This window comes from Anguilla rostrata, chromosome 13 (genome assembly GCF_018555375.3).
Source record: "Anguilla rostrata isolate EN2019 chromosome 13, ASM1855537v3, whole genome shotgun sequence".
NCBI lineage: Eukaryota > Metazoa > Chordata > Actinopteri > Anguilliformes > Anguillidae > Anguilla > Anguilla rostrata.
The window spans coordinates 11,040,139-11,056,005 of record NC_057945.1 but is presented as its reverse complement, the minus strand read 5'-3'; the positions used below and the strand labels follow the sequence as shown (position 1 = coordinate 11,056,005).

The following is a 15,867-nucleotide window of genomic DNA, read 5'->3' as shown; positions in this document are numbered from 1 at the left end:
TTACGTGATGTTTCACAAAAAGAATATAGATATAAGTCATGCAAAAAAAAAAAAAAACAAGGGTCATTTTATCATCTGAGGGGTAATGACAGTGACAATTGCGATGTATGGTTCTGAGGTTCTCATAACTTCCGGGTCGTGAGAACTGAGCGAGCATACAAGGAGCGAGTCACGGGAGCTCCATTGATCCTGATTAATTTCACATTCCTAGCATTACAGAAGCTTGTACAGTTTTCATCTTGGCTCTGTTCTGCATGGGCCTTTTGTTGAAAATGGAAATTAGTGCTTGGAGCTTGCCCAAAACCAGCATCTCAGACTGATTATTGTTTCATAGAATCAAATGATGCAAATGTTACCTCAGTAGGGAAATGCTTTCCCCCCCCCCATTTGTTATGATGTTTTCATATTGCCTAAATAGTATTTCTTGTATTTTCATAAATATAAAGCTGTATAATTTAAATAAAGTAAATATTTCTGGAAACCTCACTTAGTCAGTCCGTAGTCATTCCAGTGAAATGATGAAGGAAAGAAGGGTGGGAGGCTGTACTACTCTCTGGACAGGCCTGTCACCTCCTGATCTCCAGTGGTGTAAGAAACTGCCTCTCAATATTAGGACTCTACAGTTACTTTCCCTTTCATAATCTCCTGAAGACATGCCTCATTATCTCCTGATGACATTTCTTTAATTCTGTTTTTTCCTTGATTGTATTGCCATTGTCTCATGCTTGTGACAAGTCTGAAGTATAGACACTAGCCAAATGTCTCATAATGATAGCAGTAAGCTCTTCATGTCATGTAAGGAAGGTTTTTTTTTATATATAGGACAGTATCAGTGCCTCAGAAAATTTGCATGTATAGTTGTTTCTCTCTCTTGGGTGCTGCAAACATGGAAGTTTAAGCCCATAATTATGGCACTGAATTTTGATCTCAATGTCAAATATTTAAAAAAAAATTTTAATCAGAGATTCCAAGTTTGAGGGCAGACTCTAGATGCCCAGAATAAAATGTGTAATTGATGCGATCAGAATAAAACGCTGATCAAAGATATTAGAGAACTTCATGTAGAATGGTGTTCAACAAGAGATAAATTAGATGAACAAAAGTTTCTGAAACCATGTTTATGGCTGCCAAATCCATGAGGCACTATTCTCTCATATAATACCCTGTCTGGCTGCTGAGAAATAGCACTTATATTGGGCAGGAACAGTTTAATTGTTAACTGATGCGATGTGTGTACTACAGAGTGTCTACAATACAGAGTTCTGGGTCAGGAGGTCAGGGGGATTTAGCTGGGCATAAGCGCTGTTACGAGCACATGAGCGGTCACATGCACCACATCTCCAGAGCCTTGTCTGCACAAGACTTTCAGACAGAGTGTCGGACATAGAGCCCTGTTCTCCCATTCGCATATGGCCAGCGTTGTATATTTTATCTACCTATGAACTGAAATCTATAGCAGAGTACCAATTATACTCTGTCATTCTATCTATATATCTGTCTATGTTTGATACATATCCTTGTCCATATATACCTAGCTAGCCATAAGGCCACTCATCCATCAACATTTTTGACCTAGCAACTATCTTTTAAGCACTCTTGAATACAATCAGGCAAGGAGCTGATAAACACATTTACGGCTAGATTGGGCCACAATTCAAGGAGAAGATGAATGTGTTTTTGACTAAATCCAAGATGGCCAAAAAACAAAATGGTTGATACCAAGGCAGCATTGGTTACTGCAATAGCCCAGAACAAGTTTGGCTGTAATATCTGCTTTCGTTCTGTAGTAATTGTCATTTACACCATTTTTTCTGGTATAGCGTCATGAAACTTGGTGGGTGCCCCCTGACAAACGGGTACTAAGTTTGGCATCAATACATGAAAGCATTGCATAGATATGGCTCACTTCTCCGTTTGTTTATGCCGGCCATATTGTTTGACCTAGCAACTATCTGTAGATGATACATGCCCAATTTTGTGGTGATCTTGTCAACAGTCTAGGATGTTTAAGATGTTTACAAAGCCCAACTTCGTGCTAGAGGGGTTAATATACTGACCCCAGATTTGGTGAGGTGATACCTTAGACTGTCCTCTATCATCCATCCATCCATTATCTATACCCGCTTGTCCTGGGTCCAGCTGGTCTCCTGCTCTTTGGGTAGAGGTTGAAGTCAGCAAGGTGATGTCAATGGAATGGAGCAGAGGGAGGAAGCCAGCTGACTGTGAGCTCTGCAAATCAGCTGAGCAGGATGTCGAGCTCATAAAGTAATTTAGCCAAGGGGTCTGGTGGGTGGGAAAGAACTCAGCTTAAAAAAAGCTAAATATGAAGGGTAATGTATGTTCCCTGAGGAAGATAAGAGTATGCCACACTTCCTCCTGTCAGCCATAGCAAAATAGCCCCGTGATCAGCAGAGTGAGTAGGTTGAGCACACACATATTCCTAGTCTTTTCATGGACAATGATTTGAAACAGGCAGCATTATTTCCAGCTTGAGAGTTAATGGGAGCCTGCTAAGACATTTTAGAGCGCATACAGTGCATTTATTGTACGTTTTTGGCATGTTTCTGCATGTGGGTGTTCCTATTCCCATGCCTACTGGATGAAAAAAATAGCAGTTAAATAGCAGGGAGTATTCAGCCTCTGGGTGTGTGTGTGACTGTGTGTATGAGCATGTACATGTGACCACGTGTGAGTGAGTGAGTACGCGTGCATGTGTGAAATGGATGGCATGGAGAGAATGCAGTCGAAGCAGCATTTTCTGATCCAATGGGATTAGTTTTTTATTAATAGGCACATTTAGAGACAATACACAATATAATTAGAATGGGTACTCAAGAAAGAGGATCGATATGCATATGTGATTGGGTGGGTGAGTGTAATTGTGCGGGTCTATATTTTTGTTAATGTGTGTGTGTGTTTGAAAGTAAGAGTGTGTGTGAGGAACTGTGTCCACGCAGGCAGCCAGTGGAGGCTGAATGGATGCCATTGATGGGCTCTCCTTAGAGGAAGGCCTTGTGATCCCCCTCATGTAGCTCCCAGGCCTTCTGCTGGATCTGCCCGTGGACGTCAGGACATCTGAGGCTCCACCACCCTCCCTCAATCGCTCCTTTCATTTTGGCTGCTCTGACCTCATCTCTCCTCCTCTCCCCTGCAGACATCTGTGATTAAACGCAGCCTATCAGCTGCTCCACCATGAGCCTCCGTAGCGCTGTGTCACCTGAACGTCCCATGCATGCCCTTCCAAATTCCAAGCCGCGTATTTGCCCCCCGGAATTAACGGCATTCCGATGAGCCGCAGCACCGTTTGCCCTATTGGTGTCACACTGCTGAAGCTGAGGAGGTATGGACTTGCTTAGCACTTGGATGTGTGACCTCAAGAGAACACTAGGTTTAGGTGGGCTGGTAGGGGGCAAGCTTCACTCTAGACCAAATCGGATGCCCTCGCACAATGACTGTGCTGTAGGAGGCACTGTCCCTCACAGGAGATCCTAAACTGAGGTCCTGATATGGTCCTGAATGATCTCACAGTGCTATCCAAAACAAGCAGTGTGTCAAACCCCTTTGTCCTAGTCATATCCCCAGAAAACTGGCTCCCTACAACTTCATCATCATTCTCTACTTCTGACTGGCTATAATTCCTTGTATTGCTTGCAGACTTTGATTCTCCATGTCATCGCTACCAAATAAAGTCCTCCACTGAGCACTTAAATAAGAGTGAACCAAACAAAAAAGAAAAGATAAACTCTACACAGTAAAATATTCAGTATTAAATCAATCCTCACATAGTACATATGGTCCCTAATTTTGAATTAACCATGGACATTTTACTGTGTACCCAACTCTGTGACCATTATAATAATATTACAATAATCATTGACAAATACAGTCTTAATCAAACAAGACTTTGCAGTTTGCTTTGCTAGAGTGGACATCATTTATGTTTCATTTTAACATGTTCTCTCAACAAGCAAAGTACCAGAATGCTATCGCAGAGTGCTGACTGGAGGTAGGTAGGGCAATTAAAAATATGTGTTCTGTTTTTTTCCATAAAATGAACATCTGTGCCTTTAAGACTAATCTTCCCCTACAATATGTTCTCAATTGTAATTGGGCTCAAGGGAATAAATATGAGGAAGAGTTATATTCCTGTAGTCCTCTGTGCTGTACATTACATCACATTTTGGAATTTGTCAGACAGTCTTATCAAGAGCAATTTACACATTGCTAGCCTTAGCTTCTGGGTTTTTATTGTGCAGTATCTGAGTATGTTTATATGTGTGTGTCTGTGTGTTGCATGCATGTGTCCGTGTGTGCAGCATGCGTGCGTGTGTGTATGTATGTATGTGTGTTTGTGTTTGCTTGCGTGTGTGTGTGTGTGTGTACAGGTGCTTATGGAGATGGGAGTGGCCTCCCATCATGGCAGCTCATGATGTCAGAGGAGAGAGGGATGGTTATGGTAATGAAGGTTGTGAGACTCATTTAAAGAGGACCTGACTCATTACATCAGTTTCTCAAGGGAAGTTGAGCTGAGGACCAGGGGACTGTGAAGACAGGGGGAATCGTACTTCAGTAGCCTGTTAAGAGGGAAGAGAACTCAGCCACGATGAGGAGCTTTCTGGTGGCCCTGGTACTGGCTGCCTTCTGTTCAGCAGCAGCAGCTTCAGCAAGTAAGTAAATGACATCATATATGTCTGTACCCCTCCACTTTGAGGCGGTGATTCTGTTTCCTTTGTTAGTTATGTACAGTATGCGGTAAGATGATAGATTTCAACAACCAACCAATTCAAGCTGAATTAGGTTCAGCGCCACCTCTCCCAATATGTGATTTTCCTAATAGAAAAAAAAAAAGAAATATGCCACAATATGTCATGCTATTTCTGGTTACTGTTCAGTTAATAATGTGTGGCTCTCTATGGCAAAGTTATGGGATTGGAGTAAGTGTGTAGTGATGGTCAGGGCTTTGGGATCATGACTGTAGGTCTGTTTAAGCTCTTACTGAGGACTTGGGTGGTATGGCTGTTATAGTTGCTGATTTCTACAGTTACATAAATTAATCCAAGAACTGACTACTACAAGCACAAGAAAATATGCTTTGGTATGGTGGGACATAAACATATTTTACTAAGTGTTACAGTATATATGCATTGTATGTTGTGCATTTCAATGGACAATATCTTGAAGAGATATGAAATGGCAGTAGCAGCTGTTTGTGACATAACAAAGTGTAAGTAATATTTAAGCTTTTTTTAAAGCGTTAAGCTAATTCTACGCTTAAGTTTAGCACCATGGTCAAACAGTTGTCCCCAGGCCTGTCAATCAATTTTGATTGAATGTAGGAGGCAGTTTGCTCCACAGATTCGATATCTGATTTCATTATAAGTGTGTTGTTAACTGAATTTTAATGTGGTGATGCTTAACAAGATACAAACAGAGATGCCATAAGAGATTCCTTCCGGTGTCAGATGGGAATCCCTGCTGATGACACTTGACTCAGATAATTTGTTTTGCCCAGATATTCTATAGTTTTATTAGGAACTGTTTTGTTTGGGTTTATGTGCTGGGTGGTAATGGAAGAGCAGTGGCTTTGGCCAAAATTTGTCTCCAGACTCAGGGGCGACCCAAGATGCAACCATGGCTTTCAGTAGATGCATAAATATATAAAGTAAAATTGTTTTTAACACTGACTGCCAGCATACACAAAGGCATTTGATGATAAAATATAAAACTTATGTAATTTGTAATATTCATTAATGACTATATTATTATTTTTTTTAAACTCAAAAAGTTTTAATATCATAATAAAAGCTTCCATTGTCATACTGGCATAATGCCATAAATAGAACAAATATTGTAAAAACATTTTATATTTCTGTAGAAAAAAAAATTGAGTCCAAAATATCTTTTGGGTGTGGTGGCAAGCCAATTTGATTTTGTGCCAATCTACAAAAATTTGTTTGTTTGATTATAACGTAATTATATTTTGACATAATAATAAATAACAACCATTGCTGAAGTGCGTGTTTTTTGTGTATGTCAGTATACACAGTCTCATTGTGTTGTTGTGATAAGTTATGACAATGCTCCTTCATTTTACTTGGAGAAGTAAATGAAGTTTGTGTCAAACAAACTTTGCATTTTTTTCTTGGTTTTTCTACATATTTTAGTGGGGATGGCCAACCCTGGTCTGGTTTTGTTTCAAATTAAAAACAGTTCAGACCCTAGAATGTATCAAATAAGTACTTGGAAACAAGGAAAGGTTAATTTGATTCATTTCACATGTGGTGAAACAGAGTTCAGTGCACTGAATGATGCCTTGCAGGCTTCAGAACTGCTACCTGCCTGGAGGAAATGTTACCCGCCACAGGGCAGCCTGGATGTGCTCTTTTGCTAGATGCAGCACAGAGATTTAGTGTTGTTAACTCAGTGTGATATTGGGTGGGTACAACCATATCCTTTTAAAAATCGTGACCTTCTTGTCCATGGACAAGGGCCTTAATGAAATAGAAATAGAAAAACCAATATGCAGGTATCAGGTGGAACCTGTGACCAAGTAGAGCTAAGTGTTGTCATTATCCTGTTTTCACCCTCATACTATCAATGGCACACACACACACACACTTAGCTCTCACAGAGTCATAGAAAGACTCTCTTCCTCATTCTTGGAGTGAGGATTATGGCTCCACTACCTCAGCTGACCGTCACATGAAAAGGATTGAGGGGGATTGCTGGGGCCGTGTGACTCTCACGGCCTGGAACCCCCCCCCCCACTCCCAAACTCCATCTCTCCAAAAAATATTGCTACAATACCCACCAAACCCCCCCCGCCCCCACCCTTCTTGCTGGTAGACAGCTGAGCAGATGGCAGATGGTCATGTGAGGTATCTTTGGATCTAATAAAGGGGGGAAGGGGGTGGAGGGGTTCTCAATTGTGTGTGTTTAACATACATTCTTTGGAAACCCGACCTTACCCCTGCCTATATATACGGTGTTCTGAGACATTCATCTGTAAGAATTGTATTAAATTGTGCTGTTAAAAAACAGCGATGCCTTTGAGAATGCCAAGTGCTGGCACGTTGGTTTAACTTTTGAGAAAGTAGCACTATAACTTTTGAGAGAGCAGCACCATAACTGTAAGAGATGAGGTCTGGTACTGGTAAACCATGAAAGGTCTGCAAAATTCGAACTGGAATCAAGTGTCTAGACAAGAGCTCTGATTAAATAATTTCTAAGTCATAAATTTGTATGAGGGCCAATGCTAATCTATGATTATTCCAGTTTCAGATGAACTCCATGAAACTGGAGATTTGCACATTAAAGAGACCGGCGAAATATTTGATAAAATAGCAGACTAGAAGCGTTTATCCTTGAAAGACATCAGGAGATACAGTGCCTGTACTATCCGCTGGTTTGTAATCGTAGGACAGAGGACACGTTTCGCGCGGTATCGCTCCTGGAACTCGCGGATGTACCCCGTATGGAAGGATGGCGACGCCCGGTACAGAGACTGCTGGACTGGTATGTTTCACATGGCTGTGATACTCATAAAATTACTCATTTGATATTTAACATTTGTTCATCAGGAACAAAACAGTAAACGAGCGAACACAGCTGTTGATAGCCAGATGTCGGACAGAATTTGTTCGAGGAGATGCGTCCAAATAAATTTTTGCCAATCGACTAAACCCCAAAAATACCCTATTTTTACGTCCTGAATGATTTTCAAACTTGACGTACCCCTGCTGAACTACTCTAACTCCTTCCCACCCAGGGGGCGAGGTGACTTTTGAAGTCAAGAACGATGCGCCCACTCTGACTGGTGCCAAGGCCACCTTCAGTATTGACCTCCGCTTCCCTACGAACCAGACGGTGCTGCCTGACGGACAGGTGGTCTGGGCACGGAACTGCACTGTTAACGGTGAGCTTCCCCTCATGCCTGGGTCAGCTCTGGGGCACAGGAGCTATAGACGGTAAACTACACCTCTCTCACAAAGTTTTTGTTCGAATCTCCCCCAGTGTCAATGCTTTGATGTTCAGTCTGAAGGCACAGCTCAAATTAAACTTTATTGCAAATTTGGGGTTTGGTAAATAATATGCTGCTCCAATGTTATTGTTACAACGTGTATTTTTTTAACCATTTGCTTAAACTGCAACATTCCTGTAGGTTGAGATAATATTTTTGCTTTTGTTCAAAATGTTTTCTATTTTCATGAGAAATGAGAACGCAACCTTAATGTTTAAAAATGCCCAGCATTTGGTAGGGGTATATAAGGAAATGTGTGCCTTTTAGACACAGAAAAAAGAAAACTGATCATGTAATATTTTGTGTTCCATTATTTGTGATTTAGAAAGGCTGGCATGCAACATTGCAGTCCTGACTTTACGCTGCGCCACGAATGCACCCTGCTGAATGCATCCTGCTGAATGCACCCTGCTGAATGCACCCTGCCAAATGCACCCTGCTGAATGGTTCTGTTCTGTTTAGGAACGCGCTACCAGGAGGGTCAGGCGGTCTACCCAGACAGAAACTCCTCCACCCAGTGGAACGGCGTGTTTCCCGACGGCACCCCGTTCACCAGGGTCTCCGACAAGAAGCCCCACTATGTGTACGTGTGGAAGACGTGGGGTGAGTGGCCTCCTCCTCCAGTCTCTGATTTCTGGCTCTAGATCCCGACCTGGCTCCCGGCATCCTGTAAGCTCTCTAGATTAAGGATGAGGAGCAGCACAAAAAACTGACAGTGGCCAGGGAGAGACACAGCATCTACTCTTTCCGTTTTCACCACAAATTTAACAGCTGATTTTATCAAAGAAACCGGGGTTAGGGGCTGATTTAAAGACATCCCTTTGGTGGATCAATTGAGAGCTCAGTAACCCAGAGAATCCTGTTGCTCTCCAGCACCAGGGTTTTTGGTCACCTCTGCTCTAGATGGGCACCGTACCCTCTGTCCTTTTTGGTCACCTGTCCCGCTCTGTGTCCCAGGACGCTACTGGCAGGTGGCAGACGGCCCCTCTTCCTCCCTCACCATCGGCACGGACAACATTCCCCTTGGCTCCTACTCCATGGAGCTGGTCATCTACCACTGCCGCGGCAAAGAGAAGTTTGTTCCCTTAGGCTATGCCTCCACACAGTTCTCCATCACAGGTGAGTCCGAGTGAGGTCCCGTGTCTGTGGCTGAGAACATGCACACACCTTCTCCCCATTTGTATTTTGCCTTCAAATTGGAACGCCCCAATCACATTCCTGCAGTTTGTGATACCTACACATTTGGCAACCTCTTGTTTACGCTTAGCAGTCCACTAGCTAATGCTCTCAAAGGCTGCACATCTCATGCAGCTGAAACAGTCGCACTGCAGACACCTGAGACAGACCAAAGTTGAATAATTTTGGTATGGAATACCCAACAGACTGAAACCTCTCCCCCTTGGGTGATTTTATGACCAGTTGTCTAGCTCACACAGTACTCCTGGCCCCCATCAGCACTGACAAGGTCAGGTATCAGTTCCATATTGTGGGACCCATCACTGCTCTGAGAATCAGTGCTTTATTTGGATGGGCCACCCTTAAGCCAAAGCCATGTTCACCGCTTCGGTTTCCTCCAGGTACACTGGTTTCCTCCCACAGCCCAAAGACATACAGGTTGATTCGAGAGTCTAAATTCCCATAGATATGAGTGTGTGAGTGAATGGTGTGTGTGCCATGCAATGGATTGGCAACCTCTCCAGGGTGTATTCCTGCCTCTTGCCCAATGCATGAAACGCATGATGTACATTGATCTGATGCAAAAAGTTAAATATCTGCATGCGTTATGCTTACTTGGTCAAGAAAGGAACCCATTTCATGCCTGAAGCTGAAGATAGTGCTAACCCTCACCCTCTCTCTTGTTCCAGATCAGATCCCCTTTGCCGTGACGCTCACGCAGGTCAATGACGTCAATCAGGCTGACCAGAGCTTCGTCCAGAACCGGGCTATCGCCTTCAGCATCAGGCTGCACGACCCCAGCCAGTACCTCGCCGACTCCGATGTCACCTTCAATTGGGACTTTGGGGACAACAGCGGCACCCTGATCTCGCGGGAGCCGGCCGTCACCCACACCTACATCACGCCTGGAACGTTCAGGCCCCAGGTGGTCCTGCAGGCCGTGATCCCCAACGCTGGCTGTGCCACGCCCCCCGTCCCCCTCACCGAGGCCAACCCCACCCCTGCCCTGCCCACCTCGGAGCCCCCCGTCCCGACAGCTGAGCAAGGAACCACCGGTGAGACGTCTGGAATGCTTGCTCGGTTGTCACTGGTTTGCAATAGGAGACAGGACACTACAGTACACGTTCAGTGCTGTTGCGTCTTTTCCATATCATCAGGGAGAAAAATAAAACTATTCAGTGCTTTATATTCATGCCGTGTTCTCCCTCTGTCTGCTGTTGTGCTTTTCTGAATAGCTGCTCCTGCTGCCCCGACAACAAACCCTCCTGCGCCTGCTGATGACATCAACCTGGCGGCCTCAGTTCAACCAGCAGAAACTGAGGGAGAGGCTGACCCAGCTGCCGAGGCTGACCCAGCTGCAGAGGCTGACCCAGCTGCCGAGGCTGACCCAGCTGCCGAGGCTGACCCAGCTGCAGAGGCTGACCCGGCTGCCGAGGCTGACCCAGCTGCAGAGGCTGACCCAGCTGCAGAAGCTGACCCAGCTGCAGAGGCTGACCCAGCTGCAGAAGACCCAGCTGCCGAGGCTGACCCAGCTGCAGAGGCTGACCCAGCTGCCGAGGCTGACCCAGCTGCAGAGGCTGACCCAGCTGCAGAGGCTGACCCAGCTGCAGAGGCTGACCCAGCTGCCGAGGCTGACCCGGCTGCAGAAGCTGACCCAGATGCAGAAGACCCAGCTGTAGAAGCTGACCCAGCTGCAGAGGCTGACCCAGCTGTAGAAGCTGACCCAGCTGCCGAGGCTGACCCAGCTGTAGAGGCTGACCCAGCTGCAGAAGACCCAGCCGTGGCTGATGAGCCCGCGGCCGCTGAAGAGGTGCCGACCATCGATGCTGCAGCCTCCGTGGCTCCGGATGCAGTGCCTCTGGATGAGACTGCCGTCGTGGCGCCTGCCGCAGCGGCGGCCACAGAGGCGGCCCAGGCGGAGACCGCTGCCCTCCTCACCCCCGCCGCCACGGTCCCTGCAGCTGCAGCCGAGGCAGCGGAGGCCGCCGCCACAGAGGGAGAGCCCGAGGAGGCCGAGCCGCAGACCGACCAGGTTCCCGTGGTGGTGGCCAAGCGGCAGGCCCCGGAGATGCCGGCGGACGGCGGCTGCGCCATCTACCGCTACGGCTCCTTCTCCACCGCCCTCAACATCGTCCGTGAGTGACCCCCCTTAGTTACCTCAACATTGTCCGTGAGTGACCGCCCCTCAGTGACCTCAACATCGTCCATTAGTGTCCCCCTCAGTTACCCCCTCAGTTACTCCGGCCTGTTAATCATACAAAAACGAGGCAAGCCAGTGAAGATGCCATCCAGTTTTTATTATGCAGTGCAAGACATCACATGGAATGTGTAAGGGATTGCTTCAGATGGGCAAGTAAAAATCTGTGCCTGTGCAATCTGTGTCCATTGTGCGTGAACAAATTAAAAGTGGTTTGCAGTTTCTAGGTCCTTTTGTCTTGGAGCTATTGAACTTGAAACAATTTGTCATCTGTAACTTGTTCAAAAAGCTGCTTGCAGTCAGCATGGTGTATTTTGGCCTGACAGGAGTACTGTCTCCCTTGCTTACGACTCTGACTCCTGTCTTTTGTAGAGGGCATTGAGAGCGTGGAGATTGTGCAGGTGGCAAACGTGGTGATGACGGCGGAGGTGGAGCAGAATGCCGTGGACCTCACCGTCACCTGCCAGGGCAGGTACGGTCCCAGATCGGGGCGCCCGGGAGACATACCCCACCAAGCCCCTCTTCGGACATTTCAGTGTTAAGTGTGTAATGCGGCCAGCTGACCCCGTGTCCCTGTGTTTGGCTGTTTGTCCCCGCCTCCTCCCCTGCCGGTGGGGTGTGCAGTATGCCGGACGAGGTGTGCACCGTCGTGTCGGACGCGGACTGCGCCACGCCCCTGCAGACGGTGTGCAACGCGGTCACGCCCTCGCCGGAGTGCCAGATGATCCTGCGGCAGTTCTTCAACGAATCCGGCGTCTTCTGCGTCAACGTGTCCTTGACCAACGACGTCAGCCTGGCTGTCACCAGCGCCAGGGTCAGCGTGACCGTGGGTGAGTGTGTGCGTGTGACAGTGAATGCGTGCGTGCACGTGTGTGTGTGTGCATGTGTGTGTTTGTGGCTGAGCGTGCACGTGTGTGTGAATGCATTCCACTACGTGTGTGTTTGCATGTCTGTCTGAAGGTGCGTCTAATTTTTTTCCCAATTGCTATTCTTTTTCCGAGAATATGCTAATACATGCTTTATAAAACTAAATGTATGGTACTCAATATGATACTGTCCAGCCACAGAGCTGGAGTAACTAAGCAGGCTCTGTGATCGGCCTCTTACGCTGTGCTCTGGCTGCAGGATCCAGCTCTACCTCTGGGGGCACTGTGGCGCTGGTGCTGGGGATGCTGCTCATGGCCGGTGTAGTGGGGACAATAGCTTTGGCCTATAAGTGAGTGAAGCATCCATGACTGTTTTTGCATGCATTCTGTTACATTGTACCGAATAATGACACGCAGCACTTTATTCTACCCACTGCTCTACCTCTTGTGTGTTTTTAATCATGACGCAGAATACTTCAGTAATATAAATGCATGGGGGGAAAAATGTATTTTACAGAAATAAATTTGGGGCTCCTGGGTTGTGTGTCCAATGGAGCCGCTGGTTCTTAATGCAGTGATGTGCCCCATGATCAATGGCAAATCCTCAGGTCATTTGCACACCTGAAAAGGATTGAACTGCGATTTGGGATTCAGAAGAAACAAAAGAAGAGACTCAAAAGCTGATGAAATAAGATTAAGTGATATTATTCATGCGCCTTCGCTGTATTATTATTTTTGCTCTCAGGCGTTTCAAGCAGTATCGCCCTCTGAGAGAGGACCAAGCAGGCACCTCGGTGAACGGCCTCGGAAGGACCTCTATGCCCATGCTGCTGTGGAACCTGCTGAGCCGTCAGACACCTGGGGAGAGCAGACCACTGCTGCAAGGCAGAGTGGTGTGAACTGGACCAGAAAGCGCACATACACACACACACACACAGGCGCACACACAGACACAGACACAGACACAGACACACACACAGGCGCACACACACACACACACACACACACACACACACAGTCTCATTCGCACAATTTTCCAACAAAATTTAAAGAATATCTACATTCTGTCTAATGGCATGGTATCAACTGTAAACATGACCAAACAATAATCTAAATTGTATTTAGATTGTTGATGGGAAAAATAAACAAAAATTGTGCAACATTTTGGCTTGTTTATGGCAGCACTTCTAGAACCTTCTGGAAAAACATTATGAACAAATTCAAAAATGCTTAACCCACTAATTGTGTTTTATTTTGAAACCAGAAGGATGCTTACAATAACTACACAGGTTTGTCTGTCTATTCCCCTGCACCCAATTCTTTGTCCTGCTTTTACCCGCTGCTCTATGGACTAACCAGATGGCCAATCATCATGTTTCAATTTAATGCTTCTTATGAATATTTGTGAAGGGGCGTGGCCCAGGACAACACCATGGCAATACATATTCTGTCCTTGGGCACACCCATTTGTGAATAGCCATATACTGTAGCATAGCACCAAAAAGCCCTGTTACCAACAGGGACCTCCTGTAATCTGTGGATAGAGAGGACAGAGAGAAGGCAGGAGCAGATCATCTGGTTTGTGTATAGAATCCACGGTCTGCACTTTACCTGCCTGGCTTTGCTTTGCCTTGTGCCTTCACTATCTGTACTGTTATTACATACTTTATTATTGTGATAACGGTACAACTCTACAGAGAGAAATGTCTCTGGTGATGTCATTGTTTTTACCTCAAAAGTAAACTGAGGGGTGTATTCAAGGTCAAGAGAAGGTCCCTCGAGCTTTGTCTGTCCGTGCTTAGACTCTTTTTAAAATATTTTTTCTATTCTGTCCTTTACTGACATCTCCAAGGCTCACCCTCATTTTTCCGCATGGTCTGAGAACACTTTTCTGAGGACATTGCATCTAAACCGATGAACACATTCACACTGTAACTGCAAAACACTCTCTTTAGTTTGCCCTGTTTGAAAATGTGGAAGAACCACATTTATTTCACAGGGAACTGTATATTGAAGTCACTGATAAATGTATCATAAATGTATCTATAGAGTATGTATATTGTATACACAGTTCAGTGTTAAATCAACTCTTACTGTACAGTGCCATGAAAAAGTCTTTGCCCTCTTCCCAATTGATTCTATTATTGCATATTTGGGATATTTTCTGGTTTCAGATCTTAAGAAAAAATTGTAATATTAGATTAAAGGGAACCTGAGTGAACACAAAACACGTTTTTAAAATAATTATTTCATATATTAATGATAAAAGTTTTTAAACACCCAAATTACCCATGTGAAAAAGCAATTGGCCCCTTTAACTTAATAACTGGTTGCACCACCTTTAGCAGCAATAACTGTGACCCAACGCTTCCAATAACTTGATATTAGTCTTTTACATCGCTGTGGGGAAAATTTTAGCCCATTCTTTGCAGAAGTGCTTTAATTCAGACAAATTGGTAGGTTTTGGAGCATAAACTGCTAATTTCAGGTTTTCAAAGCATCCTCAGATCATCACTCTAGCACCAGCATGTTTGACAGTTGGTATGTTTTTCTTACTGTCTAATGCTGTATTTGCTTTACGCCAGACATAATGGGACCCGTGTCATCCAAAAAGCTCCAGTTTTGACTCATCTGTCCCAAAAGGCTTGGGGATCATCCTGGCGCCGTTTTTGTTGCAAATGTGAGACTAGCATTGATGCTTCTCTTGGTTAGCAGTGGTTTCCACCTTGCTACTCTCCCATGAATTACATTTTTGCCCAGTCTCTTTCTTAATGTGGGGTCATGAACACTGGCCTTAGGTGAGGCTAGAGAGAGCTGCAGTTCTTTGGATGTCATTCTGTGATCTTTTGTGACTTCCTGGATGAGTTTTTGCTGCACCCTTGAAGAAGTTTTTGAAGACCATCCACTGCGAAGATTCACCACTATCTCAAGTGTTCTCCATTTGAAGATAATGGCTCTTGCAGTGGTTTGGTGAGGTCCCTGAGCCTTAGAAATGGCTTTGTAACCCTTTCTAGACTGACATATTTCAACAACTTTTTAACTCATCTCTTCTGGAATTTTCTTTGATCATGGCATAGTGTGGTTAGAGAAACCTTGTGGTGACTACTTCACTCTGCTGGTAAGGTTCAATATGAGTGAGGTTTAGATTCAACAGGGCTGGCTGCAAACAAACCAGTCTGTTCAATGAATATGAATATAATCATCAATTACATTTGGTTAATTGGTTAATTGAGTAACTAAGGGGGCAATTACTATTTCACATGGGTGATATTGGTGTTTGAAAACATATTTCATTAAATAAATGAAATTATAATTTTTAATAAAGGTGTTTTGTGTTTACTCAGTTTCCCTTTGTCGAATATTACATTTTGTCCAAAGATCTGAAACCATTCAGTGTGACAAATATGCAATAATAAAGTAAAGCAGAAAGGAGTAAATCCCTTTTCATGGCACTGTGCATACTGTATGGCCCCAAATGGATTCATATGTACTCGATTATAGTTGAATTAACATTAGACATTTAACTGTGTATGATGTGTGAAGTACATTGAAATAATATTTTTAATTTTATTCTTTAAAATTTTAAGACATTAAACCATTTTAAATCT

General features: G+C 44.8%; 1 protein-coding gene across 1 annotated transcript; it reads left to right on the top strand.

The window, feature by feature from the left end:
* Positions 1–4,503: 4,503 nt before the first annotated feature.
* Positions 4,504–15,605, top strand: pmela (premelanosome protein a). The gene is made up of 11 exons (XM_064305585.1): positions 4,504–4,667; positions 7,420–7,515; positions 7,769–7,915; positions 8,483–8,623; positions 8,978–9,139; positions 9,886–10,251; positions 10,432–11,331; positions 11,766–11,865; positions 12,018–12,223; positions 12,519–12,609; positions 13,005–15,605. The coding sequence occupies exons 1-11, from the start codon at positions 4,604–4,606 to the stop codon at positions 13,156–13,158; spliced, it is 2,427 nt and encodes an 808-aa protein (XP_064161655.1). The 5' UTR covers positions 4,504–4,603; the 3' UTR covers positions 13,159–15,605.
* The last annotated feature ends 262 nt before the right edge of the window (positions 15,606–15,867 follow it).